The sequence below is a fragment of the Lissotriton vulgaris genome, chromosome 3_2, assembly GCF_964263255.1.
Source record: "Lissotriton vulgaris chromosome 3_2, aLisVul1.2, whole genome shotgun sequence".
NCBI classification, from domain to species: domain Eukaryota; kingdom Metazoa; phylum Chordata; class Amphibia; order Caudata; family Salamandridae; genus Lissotriton; species Lissotriton vulgaris.
The window spans coordinates 12,157,527-12,174,669 of record NC_141690.1 but is presented as its reverse complement, the minus strand read 5'-3'; the positions used below and the strand labels follow the sequence as shown (position 1 = coordinate 12,174,669).

The window sequence follows — 17,143 nt, the reverse complement described above, 5'->3', positions numbered from 1 at the left end:
ACTGCAACAAACAGGGCAGGGTGGGGTCATGGACCCTAGGCAGGAGGCCCTCCACCTCTGGGCATGGCTGGAACATCAGGTGGTACAACACGTGGCATGTTCACTGAACGCCAGGGCGGATGAACTCAGCCGCAGGTGCATGATAGGTCACGAATGGCGTCTTCACTCAAAGGGGGTGCAAGGTCTCTTTCAGCAGTTGGGAGAGCCTTGGTTAGATCTATTCGCCACAGAAGAGAACGCGCAATGTTAGTAGTTCTGCGCGTTGTAATTTCCAAAACTGCACTCACTAGGTGACGCTTTTTGTCGCGAGTGGAGTTGCAGTCTTCTACCCGTCTTTCCGCCTATACCACTTCTGCCCGACTGCTGAAGAAGATCAAGCACGACCGGGCCCAAGTCATTCTTGTGGTTCCCTATTGGGCACAAAGAGTCTGGTATACCGGGCTGCTCAACCTGGCCATTGATCCTCTGATCCGACTGCCTCTTCGGGAGGATCTTCTGTTGCAGCAGCAGGGGATGGTCCTACGCTGTGGATTCCTTTTCCGCCCCTCTATTTGAGGTTCTCTTATTCCTCCTTTCTTTGGCACAGCAGGGCTCTGCTCTGGGCACTCTAAAGGGCTACCTCTTGGCCATTTCAGCCTTCCTTAGGCTTCCTGATCAGCCTTCTCTATTCAAGTACCCTCTTGAAAATAGATTCCTTAAGGGCATTACTCATCTTTTTCCTCCTGCTCCCTTCTTAATGCCTCAGTGGGACTTGAACTTGGTTCTTACCTATCTTATGTGCGCTCCCTTTGACCCACTACATAACTGTCCTCTCAGAATTCTCACTTTGAAAACTACCTTTCTGGTGGCCATCACCTCTGCATGCAGGGTGAGTGAGCCACAAGCTCTTTCGTCCAAGCCTCCCTTTCTGGCTGTCCATCCGGAAAACGTTGTCCTTAGAACTAGACCTTCCTTTCTTCCCAAGGTGGTTACTTATTTCCACATTGGCCAAACCATCACTTTGCCCACCTTCTTTCCATCTCCGCATCCTTCGAAAGAGGAAGAGAGGCTCCACCGTATGGATCCAAAATATGCACTTTCCTTCTACTTGGTTCGCACAAAGCAATTCCGGGTGGACGACCAGCTCTTTGTTGGTTATGTGGGCGCTAAGAAAGGTCGGGCCGTGCACAAACGGACCATCTCCAGGTGGGTCGTTCTGTGCATCAAATCCTGCTATTCTTTGGGAAAGAAGGAGCCTCCAGTGGGGCTGCGACCCCATTCCACCAGGGCGACGGCAGCTACTTCTGCTTTGGGACGAGGAGTCCCCCTAAATGACATCTGTCATGCAGCTACGTGGGCATCGCTGCACACGTTCACCAAACACTACTGCCTGGACAGCCAAGTATGGAGAGACAGCTTCTTTGGCCAGTCTGTTCTCCAGGACGTCCTGGTGTGAACTTGGTTTGCAGACCCACCTCCGCTGTTGGTATTGCTGGGGTATCTATGTCTTTCAGATGAACAAGTTACTTACCTTTGGCAACGATATATCTGTAAGAAACCTAGGTTAGTTATAGATTCCTTACGACCCCACCCATCCTCCTCGTTCTGGGAACTGACTTCTAGGGTTAAGGACTTCTTTCGGAGCCCTAGTTTTATACACCAGTGGTCAGTGTCTTGCATGGCTCTGCGCTTCTGGCATGGAAAGTCATGTACAGAACTGACATCAGTGCGCGAAGGCAGTGTCTAAATAGCTACTGCGACGTCATCCCAACGACGACGAATGTGGAGTCGACCGACGCCACCTTCCGACGCGCAGGGGTACTGCTGACAAAAAAACTTTCCAGAGCTAGTCTGACGCCTGGGCATAATTCTAAGGTAAGGTATCAATAACTAACCTATGTTTCTTAAGATATATCTTTACCTAAGGTAAGTAACTTGTTCTTTATGAAGGGCACTTAATATTCTTCACTCATTTGGGGTTGTTTTAACACTTAGCGTTATTGCTAAAGATTTTCTTCTTTTCTGAGGGACATTGCCCTCTAATCGTGTACTTTATCTTCTCTATGAAGGAAGTGGCGTAGCTAGACCTACTGCAACCCAGGCCAAACCCTAAGTTTGCTGCCTGGTGCAGGTAAGAGCGGGGGTGTCTTTGTGCCTAATGGTGTACCTTTTCTTCTCTATGAAGGCAGTAACATAGCTAGACCTACTGCCATCTGGGGCGGACCCTAAGTTTGCCATCCGGTGCAGTTAAGAGCGGGGGTGGCAGCTTCCAGACGACTTGTTCTCGAGGCGGGGGGATGGTGGTAGTCGACAGGTGCAACTTGCTCAGCTCCATCCCCCCACCCCTGCTACGCCACTGTGTGAAGGTGTTCATATATGTTGGTCCATGAGGGGAATAGGCATTTGCCTCATAGCTCTGCTTTTTGTAGATGACTTGTATTCCTATTACACAGGATCGTTGCCTTTCTAGGGGACAACTAATTTCACCATTTACTCAACTCTAGTTGCTCTTCTAGTGGGGTTCACCCTTTGAGAAGTGTGGTCCCTAGATGACATATGCAAATTGATGTTTATTTAATAGATCAGTCGGATTCTTTATTTGTGGAATCCTTTAAAATTTGCAGTTTCAGTATGGGGGACTTTTTCTGGATCATCTGTAGATGGGGCTCTATTCATTGAGTAAGGTCACCTACTAACCTTGGTTTTCGCTAGGTTATCCAGGTTTTTCGTTTTCATACTTAATATCAGATTCAACTTTGTACTACTATTACCTAATGGTAGTGTCTCAGGCAACTTGCATTACTCTGACGGGTTGGATGGCTGTTGCTCTCCTAAGTGGTAGCTCTCCTAAGTGGTATGAGCCCATTATAGTTCCAATCTGCTATGTCAGTATTCTCTGCTGATTATTTGGCTTTTTATTTATATCTATGTAAAGGAATTTTCTTTTGTTCATGCGTAGGTGTTTATTTTACTTCTATGTCAGTATAAATATTAGGGATTTCCTAGAGGTATTTGTATTAACTCTAGTTGTTTTTCCTACGGTAGGATTGTTTCTATACCAATAGTAAATATTGTTGTCTTTGACTTCTTTTAATTTATCAGGGCATTTCTGGCTAGATCGGGCATTAATATGGTGTAGAGGTATTGTTCAGTGGCATGGCCTACTGGTCTGTGTTTCACAAGTATTGAACACGTGGTTCGGGCCTGCATAGAAGACTAAATCGGTTTATATTCAAGGGGTCATTTGGCAAAATTGTCCTATTGTCATGGGTAATGTTCTCCCCATGCTTTTAGTGTTTGTATGACTTTTGGTACCGTGGTCCTGTCCACAGTTATTGTGGGATGAGAATGCATGGGTTTGGATCCCATTATTTGTGCAAATAGTTTTATATTCATGTTATTGGTTGGTTTCTGACCCAGATTTGTCATACTAACATAGATATTTTATTACCAAGATTTTAGTGTCTTACGACCACTGGAATTTACGTGGTAGGGTATGTTATTGCTCATCGACATTACTATGAATGTCCAGTCATTTTCCCTTGGTCTAGACTGGTTCTGTTCTAGCAGGAGGCTTTTAATGTTATCAGTTAGCAGACCCTTCTCTGGGCATGGTATGACTTTGGTATCTAAAGTAAGGAACCTGTGACTAGATGTCTCTATCAGATGGACAAGTTACTTATCTTTGGCTACACATTATCTGGTAGAGACCGGATCTAGCAGCATATTCCTTAACAACCCTTCCATCCGCCCGCTCAGCGAACTGAGATTTCTTTGGTCTCACATAGTTCATTGTGACATTCAGATCCTTAAAACAAAATCTGTGATTATCGGACACAAGGATGGCTTTTATTTTAGCACAATGTTTCAATGGGCAGGAGCATATTTACAAAAAATGTCAGAGTGCGGTGGTACGCCAAATTTGGCAACACCGAGCTCTGCCATTTTTTAAAATGCAGGGATGTGCCATATTCACATGAATAAGGCACACTGCTATATTTCTCCTAGCACTACCTAAAAAAAAGCTGCCTAGAGCCAGCGCGGGCACCCTGCCACGATTGGCCAGGGTGCCTGCGCTGCAGGGGAGATTGTTTATATGCAGGAAGGGACAACTCCCTGCACATAAACAATCAATAATGGTGATTTGCTCTTTCTATGTCTGCTGCAGAATGCGTTACCAAGGGTAAGCACCTTTTTTCATTATGACAATGGTACTTCGCATTCTGGGGTTGGAAACTGTATATCAAAAATATTTGCCATTAGGGCTCCTCTGGGAAGGGAGGATTGGAGCTGGGTTGACAATAATGCTTACCTACTGCCGTGGAATGCGTGGCAACTAATATGGTAATTGTGCATTACACTCTAAGGGGATGCGGGAGTGTATGGTAACTAGTATCATAATTGAACTTTACATACTGAGAAGAAGGGTGTGCCAATTATGCTTTTCATATGGAGGGTCGTAGTGGGAAAATGGCATGACATTGGTGCTTTATGTAGGAAATGGCTTTGGAATGATGCTGCAAAACTGAATGCCAGATCATTTTTTTTCTGAGGAAAATACTCCTTCTGCAGTAATGTTTGCACATCTTGGAATCCTAATTTTGGCAGAACGTTTTATTTGTGCATTCTCTGGAAACAGTTCTTTTTTAAATGTATTGAAAGGTTTTTCCCCCATTTCTTTGCCATTACTTGATCCACAGGCGTAGCTGTTAGTGGTGCAGCTGATGCAGTGGCACTGGGGCCCAGAGAAGAGGGAGGCCCTTCAATCCCTACATCGGTTACATTTACTTTAGAGCTGCCTCTCAAATGAAGTTTTGAGGTCTCACCTAGAGGCTGCTTTTAGCTGTCTGTTGTAAAAAGACCTCCAGTGCTCCAAACCAAAACCTCACAGTGGGCTTGGAGCCAGCCCCTTTGTTGCCATTGGTTTTCTTTACATTCACTCTTGTTTGCTTGCTTTTTATTCCATGGCTTTCTTTCATCTTCTTGTGTTTGGCATACCTTGGAGCATATCTTCCTTCCCATCCTTTGGACTAGATGACTTGTAATGTTTCACTGTTCACATTCATGGAATTTATTGTTTCATTCATCACTCAATGAGAGTGCATGTGCTTTCTTGCTGTCTCGCTTGTGTGCTTCTTCCGCATGCATCATCCTCACACTCTCCGTGTTGCTCCTACTTCCCCCACGCCAGCTCATCCATTTCTTCAACCACTTGCTTTCATTTGCTCCTTTATTCCACCCTACGTGCTCCATATTGCCCCCTTACCTCAACCTTGTTAGTTGTTTCCCACCGCCCTCCCCCTGTTATTTCATCTTTCCATGTGTTCTGCATTCTGCACACATAGAAAAAGGAATAGGTCTCTGATGATTGTTTTTGTGCGGGAAGGTATCCCTGTATGTCTGTAACGCAGGCAGCCTTGCACTATGGTTGGTTGGTATGCATGTGTTGGAGCTAGGCAACCCACAGTGGGGCATTTCTGCTCTCTCCCTTTCATGCAATTCAGCACAGCAAGTGCCCCTGCATACCACACTGCGTGAAAAAATAGTAAAGGTACCCCTTAATGTATAATTCAGTATTCTTTAGCATGGTGTGCTCTACAACAACTCTAAAAACCATCGGAAAAGCCAATAGGTCCTGAAGGTGGTACCTATTGACTTTTCCCTATAGTCTTTCCCATTTTTTAATCTGCCTCTCCTGTACACAGATCGTAGCAATACACAGCTGTGGTTTCCTGTTCAAGTATGATGGTTAATTTCAAAGAGCTCCACATTCTTTCAACCGCATATCCACTTTAAGCAGTTTGACTTTCTCTGCCTCAGAGGTTACACTGGGATTTACTATAAAATTATTTTATCGGGGGGCGTGGCCAAGATGGCGGGGTGAACGGACGCTTCCTCCCGTAGCTCCTCCGGCCCAGTTCAGCTCGAGCCCCTTTTTCAGCGCTTCTCTCCCACCGCTGCTGCTCAGTGGGCGAGAGGAGTGTGCCGGAGAACCTGACGCGCACATTGATACCACTTTGACCCTCATCGCCTCGGGGGAAGCATTTCAAAAGTTTGGTCGAAGATCTGGATACGGAGAAGAGCCCGAGAGGCGGGGCGAACGACGGTGCGTTCCAGGCACCGCTGTCCAGGCGCCGCGGCTGGGCCTGGTGCTGAAAGCTGACGAGCCGAAGGTGACCGGACTTGCCGAATACCGGAGAATAGCGGAGCCCTACGAGCGGTGTTTTGGTGACACGGAAGACTCTGGGTTTGAGTTCGCGCCATGGCCCTCCGACTAGTGACTGCGACACTCTGCGCTGTGTAGCCCCGGCCCCTTGACCGACGACCGGAGGCCTCGACGCCGGGATCGGCCCACCTTGGCCCCTCGACGGTACTGTGTGACATTGGCTACAATCTTTCTTTGATCGCTATATCCCGAGGGTCGCCAACTGTGCCGCCGGCCCGGGTCGCTCGGTCGGGCCCCACCCTGCCGCCATCTTGTCCCTGAGGAGCTGGAGTTGGTGGCCTCCGTCTGCGCCTTGGGCTGGTGGGTGCTTGCCATCGCCTTCGCTGCTGAACTACCTTCCTGCGAGGTTTGCTGAGGAGAGACCCTGGCTTTGGCCCCCGGTCGCCATACTGGCCGGGCGTCGCGACTGGTAGTGCCCGGGCCGGGCCGCCATTTTGTCGCTTGTGACGCAACACCCTTGCTTGCAGAGTGGCCTTCACGTCTGGCGCACACAGGCGACTGGGCGACTCTGGGACGGCCGGACTTGGGCCTCGTCCACTGCGGCAACCACGATGACTGGAAGGGGCGGCTCGAGAAGGGGAGACCGCACCCTGCCGGACATGCTTGGCAGGGCCCAGCAGTTGCGGGACAGAACACAGCCGTCGCCGGGATCCTCCCGGGCCTCGGCAGATGCGACTGGGGGCGAGCCACCAGTCACGAGGTCCTTTATGGAGGAATTATTTAGCTCCCTCAAGGAAGACTTCCAAACGTTGAAGAGAGAGGTGGCCAGCGAAGTCCGTGAGGTGCGCAGAGAGGTGGAGGGCCTCGGCGAACGAGTTGACACGGTAGAGACGGCGAGCCAGCGCCGAGATGAAGAGATTGTCCATCTCCAACAGGACGTTCTCCGTCTCCGGGAGCAATGTGTCGAGCTCCAGGCCCACTCTGAAGACCTCGAGAACAGGTCCAGGCGGAACAACATCCGGGTGCGAGGGGTCCCATCCGCGGACGAGGGGACCGACTTGGTGGCCTATCTACAGGACTTGTTCCGTGAGGTCTTGGGGGAAGACGCAGACTTCCCTATCCGCATCGACAGAGCGCATAGGGTAGGCCGACAGCGCCAGTCATCGGCACCCCCCCCCGGACATTTTGGCGTTCTTGCCCGATTTTCCACTGAAAGAACGCATCATGGCGGAGGCCCGGAGGAAGCAACCTTTAACTTTCAGAGAGCGGCCTGTAGCGCTCTACCAAGACCTCTCCGCCATCACGCTGCAGAAGCGCAGGTCCTTCAGGATTGCCACTGACTTTCTACGCGAACACGAGACGCCCTACTCCTGGGGACACCCCTTCCGTCTGATCTTTCGATGGAATGGGGTGCTACACCAATTGCGCTCCCTCCAGGACATCTGTGGAGTACTGGGACTCACTGCCACGGAGAGGAAGACGGAGCTACGCCGTCGTGGAGGTGCTCAGAAAGACGGAGCCGGCGGAGGTCGACGAGGAGACAGTCACCAGCGACTGCGAGTCGCCCTGATTCCCCTACTATTAGGGTGGACATGGCAGATGCTTTGAGGGCAGCAGCCGAGAACTTAGCCGACTCCAATGTTGTGGCCTTGACGGCCTAAATTCACTCCGGGGGGAGAGATTCTTAGCTTCTACGATGCTGGGTTTGGGGCCGGGGGTCGGGGAGGGGCGGTTGGAGGTGAGTGGCTGAACGTCCACTTTACTGCTTTCTACGGACTTGCCCGTTCTGGGGCTTGACTGAGACAATGGGGTGTTTGCTTTTGTTTTTGGCTAGTTGCCTTGAGTGTGTTTTGGGAGGGAGTAAGGGTTGTTTTGTTGTTGGGGGGGTCCCGTCCAATGTTGTCCAAGCCCACGCCTGGCCTGTCCTGGCCTTTCCCGCGCGCCTGCCCCATGCGCCCCGCCCGCAGATCCCTTGCTTGTTGCATAGCGCCTCAGTTCCCCGGGAGGAATGCCGTTCTTAAAGGTAGTGACCCTTAATGTTAAGGGTCTGAATAACCCTGTGAAGCGAAGGGCCATTCTATCACTGCTGGAGGGGACGCAGGCGGACATATGCCTTCTGCAGGAGACCCATTTGCTGCCCAGGGATTGTCACAGGCTGCGCTCTGCCAAGTTCCCCACTCAATTTTTCTCCTCAGCAGCGAACAAGAGTGCGGGTTTAGTCATTCTTTTAGCTAGCTCCTTTAGAGGTGAGGTTCTATACAAGTATACCGAACAGAAGGGGAGGCTCCTAGCATATCGCATGCGACTAGGGGGAATAACTTTCACGGTTGGATCGGTCTATAGCCCGAATGATCACCAGGATCGTTTCTTAGACTCCGTGCTGGTGGATGTCACTGCCTCGCCCGATCGCCATGTTATCCTGGGAGGGGACCTTAACATTGTTTTCGACTCTGCTATGGACAGGTCGGCGCAACGCTTCCCGCAGACGGGGGAACTCCCCCGCGCGGTGAAGGATCGGATTGCGGAGATGGATTTGCACGACCTCTGGCGCTCTATGCACCCCGCTGATAGGGACTACTCTTATTTTTCCCATGCGCACCGCACGTACTCGCGGCTGGATTACCTCCTGGTGAGTGGACCGCTGTGCACCGCCGCTACGGCGGCGGACATTGGAGTCCTATCCCTGTCTGACCATGCGCCGGTTTCCGGCGTTTTCAAATGGCCGGGACCCTCTCCCTCTCGAGGGATGTGGCGTATTCGCGATACTCTTTTACATAAGAAGTCGGTTGTGAAGCGCATAGGGGAGGTCATTCAGGATTATTTGACTCACAACGGCAACTCCGACACGTCTCAAGCAACGCAGTGGGCGGCTTTGAAAGCGGTCCTCCGGGGGGAATTTATCTCCATCTCCTCAGCCGAAAATAAGGAACGGCAGCGTAAAAGGGACGAACTGACCGCGCAGGTCAGGGAGCTTGAGCAGGTTCATCGCCGCACGGGGGCTCCGAGAGTTTGGAGGCAATTGAAAGGAAGCTCCTATCAGCACTGGATCTTGATAGGGCGGAGTATGCCGCTTTACGCCTGAAGCATGCCTTTTACTCAGGGGGGGACAAGTGCGGTAAGCTCCTGGCCCATCGGCTCCGGGTCGCACAACAGCGTAATGTCGTGAGGGAACTGGTGGGTGCGGACGGAGTTCCTGCTTCTGGGGACGAGGAGGTGGCGGAAACCTTTCGCGGCTTCTACGAAGCACTGTATGCTGGGGAGCCCTCCTCGCCGCGAGCAGCCGAGGACTATTTGGAGTCAGTGGCCCTCCCGGCGCTGGATTCCGCCCAGGCGGACCACCTAGAGAGGGACATCCATGTCGAAGAAGTCATCTCCGCTATAGCGCGACTGAAACATGGTAAGGCCCCGGGCCCGGATGGCTACACGGCTTTGTTTTATAAGACCTTTTGCACCGCTGTGGCCCCGAATCTGACTCGACTGTTTAACTCCTTCTCCAAGCCTGGCGCTATCCCCCCGGATCTCCTTAACGCCACGATATCAGTCATCCCGAAACCCGGGAAGGACCGTGCCTTGAGTGGTTCGTACAGGCCTATTTCGCTTTTAAATGTAGACCTCAAACTATATACAGGGATTCTAGCGTCCAGGCTTGGTCTACACCTACCGGGACTAGTGGAGGCGGACCAGGCTGGTTTCGTACCCGGCAGACAGACGGTGGACAACACCAAGAGAGTGACGCACGTACTAGAGAAGGCCTCGCGCGTCTCTGGGGAGCGGATGTTGCTATCAGTTGATGCGGAGAAGGCCTTCGACAGAGTTCATTGGCCGTACCTTGAGCTGGTTCTCAGGAAACTGGGGATCGGCGAGAAGTTCCGCACCATGGTCTTCAACTATTATAAGAGTCCATCGGCGTCTGTGCGGGTCAATGGGTGTAGCTCCAGTAGTTTTGCCATCGAACGCGGTACGAGACAAGGTTGTCCCCTCTCGCCGCTTTTGTTCGCCCTCTACATGGAGCCCTTTGCTCAGAGGATCCGCGATAATCCAGACGCCATTGGGGTTAAGATGGGCCAATATGTCCACACGGTCAGCCTTTATGCGGATGATGTCCTGCTGACCCTAGACGACCCCAAGAGGTCCCTCCCGGCGTGCATCCAGGAACTGGATGCCTTTGCACGTGTAGCCGGCTTCAAAATGAATATGAGCAAGTCGGTGGCGTTGGATGTGTCACTGGCCGCGGAAACCAGGAGGGACCTTCAGCGCCTTTTTCCCATGCAGTGGTCCTCGTCTACGGTGCCATACCTGGGGATCCTGCTGGCGCCCACACTACCGGAGATGGTAACAGCCAATTACACTTCCCTTAGCAGGAAGATCAAGGAGGAACTTGGCCGCTGGAGCAAAGGCCTGCTGTCGTGGTTGGGTCGTGTTGCAGCGGTTAAGATGACGGTGCTGCCCCAGATTCTGTACCTCTTTCGTGCTCTGCCTCTCCAGCCCCCGGTGGGTTGGATACAGAGGACGCAGGCTGATATCTCCCGCTTTGTTTGGCAAGGCCGTAAACCGCGGATGAAGAGGGTCCTCTCTACGCTTGCTCCGGAGGCGGGGGGCCTTGGTATCCCGGACCTCCGCAAATATTTTCAGGCGGCCCAACTGCGATACTTGGTGGAGTGGAGCAGGTGGGAATCCGACAAGCACTGGCTTTTTCAAGACCAGGCGGTGGCGGGTTGCACCCTCCAGGAGGTTCCGTTCTTGCGCCGCGCGCATCGCCCTGCTAACCTCTACGCTTCTTTTGTCACACGGGTCCCCCTGCGGGTGTGGGATGTGGTTTGCGAGGCTTATGAGCTGACCACCTTCCCCTCGCCGCTCACGCCCATAGTGGGTAACCCGGACTTTACCCCGGGGCTGGAACCGGGACCTTTTCCCATTGGGTGAGCGCGGGCTGCAGGGCGCTTTTCCAGATCTACGGGCCGGAAGGCGTGCTTCCCTTCCAACAACTTCGACAGGAATACGGCCTGACGGAGGCGGACAGACTGCGCTATATGCAGGTCCGACACTGGGCTCTCCAGCCCCAGGTGCGCGATACCGCTGCTCGCCAAATTACATCATATGAGCGGTGGTTGGTGACCCGAACCTCGGACGCCAAGTTGATCACTGACTTGTATAAATTCCTTCAGCCCCCGCCGTTCCACTATCATAACCCAGGGAGGGAGCGCTGGCACAGAGAATTGGGAAGGACACTTAGCCATAGGGAGTGGGACCAAATTGCATATCGGGCGAGGCACTCTGCATACCGCACTGGTCTCACGGAGACCTTCACTAAGGTGTCTACTTACTGGTATTACACCCCGGAGAGACTATACGAAATGCGTAGACACACTGACAAGAGTTGCTGGCGGGGATGCGGACAGGAGGGTACCCTCTCACACATTCTTTGGGCTTGCCCGGTGTTGACTGCCTACTGGAAGGAGGTCTTGGACGAGGTAGATAGGCACTTTGAGATTGAGCTGCCGCGCTTCCCAGCGTATGTTTTGTTGGGCCTCCCTAATGATCTAATGTATCCGTTGAAGTCACGCAGGGGTAGACAGATTGCAATTGCGCTAGGCTCAGCGGTCCAGAATATTCTTATCCACTGGCGCACTACCACTGTCCCCTCCATTACTGGTTGGCTGCATAGACTCTGGCAGGTGTTGGGTATGGAGAAGATGTCGCTTACGGTGGCTGGGGATGTAGATCAGTTTGAGGAGCTATGGCAACCCTTCCTAGCGCTACTGTCCTCAGAATTCCGGGAACTCACCTGCCCGAGGTACCTTCGACTCCTTAGGCTGACGCCACCGGCGGCCCCGGTGGATTAGAGTGCACATAAGACTAGATCTTGGGGGATGGGGTGTGGGCTGTTTGGGGCGGGCTATCCTAATACAGGGCCACTGGACGGGGGAGTTGGGGTGTTGTTTTCTTTCCTTTTTCCTTCATTGGGGGTGGGGGGCTCGGGGGTATGCTGTTGTGCTTTGATGGATCATTGATGGCTATTTGCGCGTGGCTAAGGATGGGGTGTTGAGATGCACGAGAGGGTTATACAGATTGCTTAATGGCCTCACATTTGTTGCATTTTCCTTCTGGACCTCCGAACTGCTATTGGCCGACACTCCTGCGATGCGCTTCTTTTTTTTGCCATACTGTATGTAACCTTAACCTCCTATTCCCCTTCCCCATGCCTTTTTTGTCTTAATAAAAATGCTTTAAACCTAAAATTATTTTATCTAAGTGGTGCAAGAGACACCATTGCATGGTAATTTTTATAGTTCTGTTGCAGAGTAGAGTGTTCAGAACTAGGAGGACATTGTTTTCTTAAGATGACAAATGGACTTTTAAGAAATGTTAGTTTTCTTACAGATACTATATTTAACTCCTCCCCCAAATAATACTTTAAAGCTTCTTCATTTCTGAACCAAGTGAAGGGGTGCTGGCTGTTTAAACAATGAAAGGTACACTGTTCCCCAGGGTGAAAAAAGTGAATGAACCGAGCAATGAGTGAAGGCTCCAACAACGGAGGAAAGGGAGGGAATCCTCCTTTTCAGAACTAAAACCCTCACACACCCAGCAAGCTAGGTTTCATGCTTCATCATCTGGGTTTGCTCCTCGTCAGACTGGCGGTGCAATGTCTGACGGACACCCATAAAGGGGCTCTTTACCGGAGATCTTTTGTTCCTGCCGTTGGTGCTGTGGGTGTGAGGGCCCTAAGGGAAGTGTAGATGTAGGAGAATAGTGATATTTAAAAAAGGTCAGAAAATCCACTGAATGAATTTAATGGTGTGCTCATCTACCTTATTAAAAAAGTGAGGAGAGAATACACACTGGTGCAATGATCCAGGGAAGTATGCTCTACTTGTTGGTTAACAGGTTTCATGCTATGTGTTCATATAGATACAATGCAATTCATCAGGACCTATAAAGGGTAACTATCTACACCTTGTGGTTGTCAAGAGTCTACCAACCACAGGATATTGGGGGGCAGGCTGTGTGATCACATCCTGTTACAAGAAAGCGTACCTTTCATTGTTCTCAGGGCTTGTACACTGGACCCCGTTAAATATAGCCCTCCTTGTCCCTCTCTTTGTTTGCTGGTTCTTGCACGGCAACCCCTGTTGGACTCTCTAGAAGTTACCAACAGTGCATTGCACACTGCTTGGCCCATTACCTTCACACTAGCTATACCAACACTCCCTTGAGTGTGGATAGCAGGGTTTCCTACCAGACATGGAGGATATCCCGGGGCTTAGCTTCGATGAAGAAGCAATAGCTGACGCCTTGAGATCAGCCCCGCCCTGGGGGGGCTGCAGCCTCAGGCTCTACGACTGATGACTGGGTCATAATAAAACAACTGAAAAAAGACTGGCTAAGGATCACCATCCATGGGGCTTTAATGACGGAATACATGAGAGCAAATATTGCACCACATGGTCTGATAGTCAACATCCTCCCAAGGATTTTCCTGGAAGATGGACCATTCAAACAGGATTGGTGCCAGGTATCCTGGAAGTGTACTAAAAACCTCCTATTCCTTATCGTCAAGACTGCCAAAAGATTGGCTGATGCATTTCTTGTGAAAATACAGGCGGCCGAGGCCGCCCTGAAAGACATTCCACCGCCAGTCTGACGAGGAGCAACCCCAGATGATGAAGCATGATACCTAGCTTGCTGGGTGTGTGAGGGTTTTAGTTCCGAAAAGGAGGATTCCCCTCCCTTTCCTCCTTTGTTGGGGCCTTCACTCATTGCTCGGTTCATTCACTCTTTTCACCCTGGGGTACAGCGTACCTTTCATTGTTTACATAGTCTCAGGGCTTGTACACTGGACCCCGTTAAATATAGCCCTCCTTGTCCCTCTCTTTGTTTGCTGGGGGTGCTGGCTGTTCTCAGTTGCTCAAAAACAACATAAAAGTGGGTTGGCCAACTGTAAGCAGCCAATTTGACCTCAAACAATTTCTACTTGAAAAAGGAACCCCGCAGAAAACCCTATTCAGGATTATAAAAAGCCATATCAAGATCCTGAAGTGCCAATTCTATTCAGTGATGACGCCATACCCAGTAATTGTGGCGTGCTTCATTACCGAGCGGCTGGTTAAGGAGGATAGTCTAGGTCCTGCTTATAGTTGGCCAGTGAACTTTATGTGTGTTTTTGACCATCACAGGGCGTGTGCAGTGGCTTACCTCCTTCTCTCTTATTGTATTATGGGATGTCGCCGGTTGCTGACCTTGTTGTTGTCTTGTTCTATTAGGTGTGACTTAATACTGAGGCCAGCACTCGATGAGCTGCTTTGATGGAATACACTACTTGGTGCTGATTTTTTAAGCGTTTTGATTGCACCCTTGATGCATCTATGACAGTTGTCAATAGAAAAATGTTAATAAAAAAATATTTTTCAGGGTCGACACATGGTCAAAGAAGACTGGACAGTCTGCCCTCACTGTGACTTTTCAGCTCTGTACTCTGAATTCAAAATGTAAGTATGAGTTGCATTTTAGTTTGCATGATACTTAATAACATTGTTGTCTGGAAATTCACACCAAATTCATTGATATTCGAGTGGAATTGGTTGGTAATGTAGAAAATTTCAGTTTTTCCAGATCATAGTCTATCAAATCATATGTTTCTATTTGCAATCTGTAATGTGTTTGTTAAGCTACACACTATGACCCTCATGTAGAGTGGTGGAATTATCCCCAGACTGATTACTCTGGATGAAAGCTTGCAATCTGCAATTCTCAGTATCTCCAGGCCTGGAGTTATCAAGTCTGAAAATTCAGGACCTGATAGCTCTAGGCCCGGACAGACTAGACTGGTGCTTCCCATACATTTTGGAGCCACAACCTAATGTTGAGAACGACAAATGTTTGCAGCTCACCTAGCTTTAGTGGACATGAAGCTGGGCAATATTTGAATGTAACTAAAGCATCGTGTGGTAGCACATTTTTCATTGAAATAGCCACTATATTTGCGCAGACATACAGTTTTACTGATAAAACTATATTGCACACAAAATATAATGTATTGAAATTTATCATTTGTGCATCTCCAAGTAAAGTGTCTAGATTGGTTTTAATTCTGTTAAATTGTTTGTTTCCATCACACTTCAGAGTTACAAAAATGTGCTTCATTTTTGGTTTCCTAACTGCTGAATGTGTACAGTCCATTTATAGGTATTTACATTTGTGTGTTGCAAAGTTTTTCAGCCATTCCTTTGACACTCCCTGAACTCCTAGAACATTATAGGACAAGCCCATCAGGTAGTCTGGCAGTGCCTGACAGGCTTGTGAGACAGGTCAGTGTGTGGGCTGTTTTGTTTGGCTGTTTGTCTGGCGTCGATATGGAGTCAGCGTTCCCTACCAGCGCCAAAGAGCTATACTAAAATTTTACAGAACTAGGGCCAGATTAACTAACCTTTCATGCAAAGCAGGGCAGCAAGAGAGACAGCAGAAATGCTCTGTATCTAGTAAGATGGTGCACATTTCTGCTGTCTTCTACCTCTGGTACACAGTGCACTGCCTAGCGCCAATGTACGAACCGTTGCACCATGGTGCAAGGGTGCCTGCTGTATGGGCTGGGTTGTTTTTGTGCAGGAAGAGATGCCTTACTGCACAAAAACAATCCATTGAGGCATTTTCTTCTTTCTATGTGTGCTGCAGAATGGAGCAGGCATAGAAAAAGGAAATAACAAGAAGAACTAAGGGTATTTATCCTCATTTTGCCTGGGTCAGGGAGGCATAGCATTTTTGCGCAATCCCAGGTTTACTCGCCTTAGTAAATCTGGTATTGCTAAAAAATCTATGGGTGAATGCATGGGAACACCCATACTCCATCCATGGAACACCTTCCTGATGCAAAATAACGCAAGGCAGCACTATGCTTTGGGTTATTTTTGGGAAAAAATCCCATAGAAAGCCATGCAAATCTGATTTGCATGTCTTTGTAAATCCCAACTAACATTCTGTGTCATGGCCGCACAAAAAAAATGATGCAACCACAACACTTAGGGCCAGATGTAGTAGGCGTAATTCCTGTCGGTAACGGCCGAAATTACCAAATTACTGACCGGAATTAGGCTACTGAGATGTAGGTGCCCAAAATGCTAATTCAGTAATTTACCGATTCTGTATTTTAAGGAATCGGTAAAATACCGATGCTTTAAAATACAGAATCGGTAAATTACCGAATTAGCAATGTAGGGAGCACTCAAATGAGTGCTTTCCCCTTTTTGGGATTCGTTATTTACCACCAATTACAAGTTGGTGGTAAATAAAGAAAACCACCCCCAAAAAGCAATTTTATTCAAATTGATTCAGTGCCATGTTGCAGACATACCTGCCCGCAGGGCATGTATGTTGTGCACCCATACACAATTGAGGGGTGCAACAGGGTGTCAAAGTGACACCCTGCCACCCTTCAATGTTTCCCCCAATTACCGAATCGGTATTTACAGATTCGGTAATTGACATTCATTCCTATGGGCCTCCAAGTCCATAGGAATGAATGGCAATTACCGAATCGGTAAATACCGATTCGGTAATTTTTGGGTAAAATTACCTACATCCCATTTGCCTGTTCTTAAATACAGAATCGGTATGATTCGGTATTTAAGAATCGGTAATCTGGGATTACCTACATCTGGCCCTAAATGTTATTAAATATGGCCTCCTGTGTGAACCACAAGTGACAAGCCTGGAAAGCTATGGCCTGTTTGGAAAAGTTTAAATATGACTTTCAAGTAATTATGGAGGGTTAGACTTGGCATCTTTTGGTGTGTTTCCCCTGAGTTTTTGCTTTCTGCTCTCCCGGTTTTGACTCTGTTTTTGCTGGCGTAGTGTTTTTGCGCACTGTTCTCACTGCTGGTCAGTGGTAAAGTGCAAGTGCTCCTGTGGTAATTTGTGTTATGGATTAGTGTTTCAATGATTGAGTTTTTGACTTACTTGTTAGTCCCCACTAAAGTGCACTGAGTGTGCCAGGGCCTGTAA

The 17,143-nt window shown here is 49.4% G+C and overlaps 1 protein-coding gene across 1 annotated transcript in view; it reads left to right on the top strand.

Annotated features, from left to right (window-relative positions):
* The window catches only part of WDR19 (WD repeat domain 19), a 637,672-nt gene that overhangs the window by 580,347 nt on the left and 40,182 nt on the right, over nt 1-17,143 (top strand). Inside the window, exon 35 of the mRNA XM_086963976.1 lies at nt 14,558-14,634. Coding sequence (XP_086820102.1) covers nt 14,558-14,634 — 77 coding nt within the window. The remainder of the gene's footprint in view (nt 1-14,557; nt 14,635-17,143) is intronic.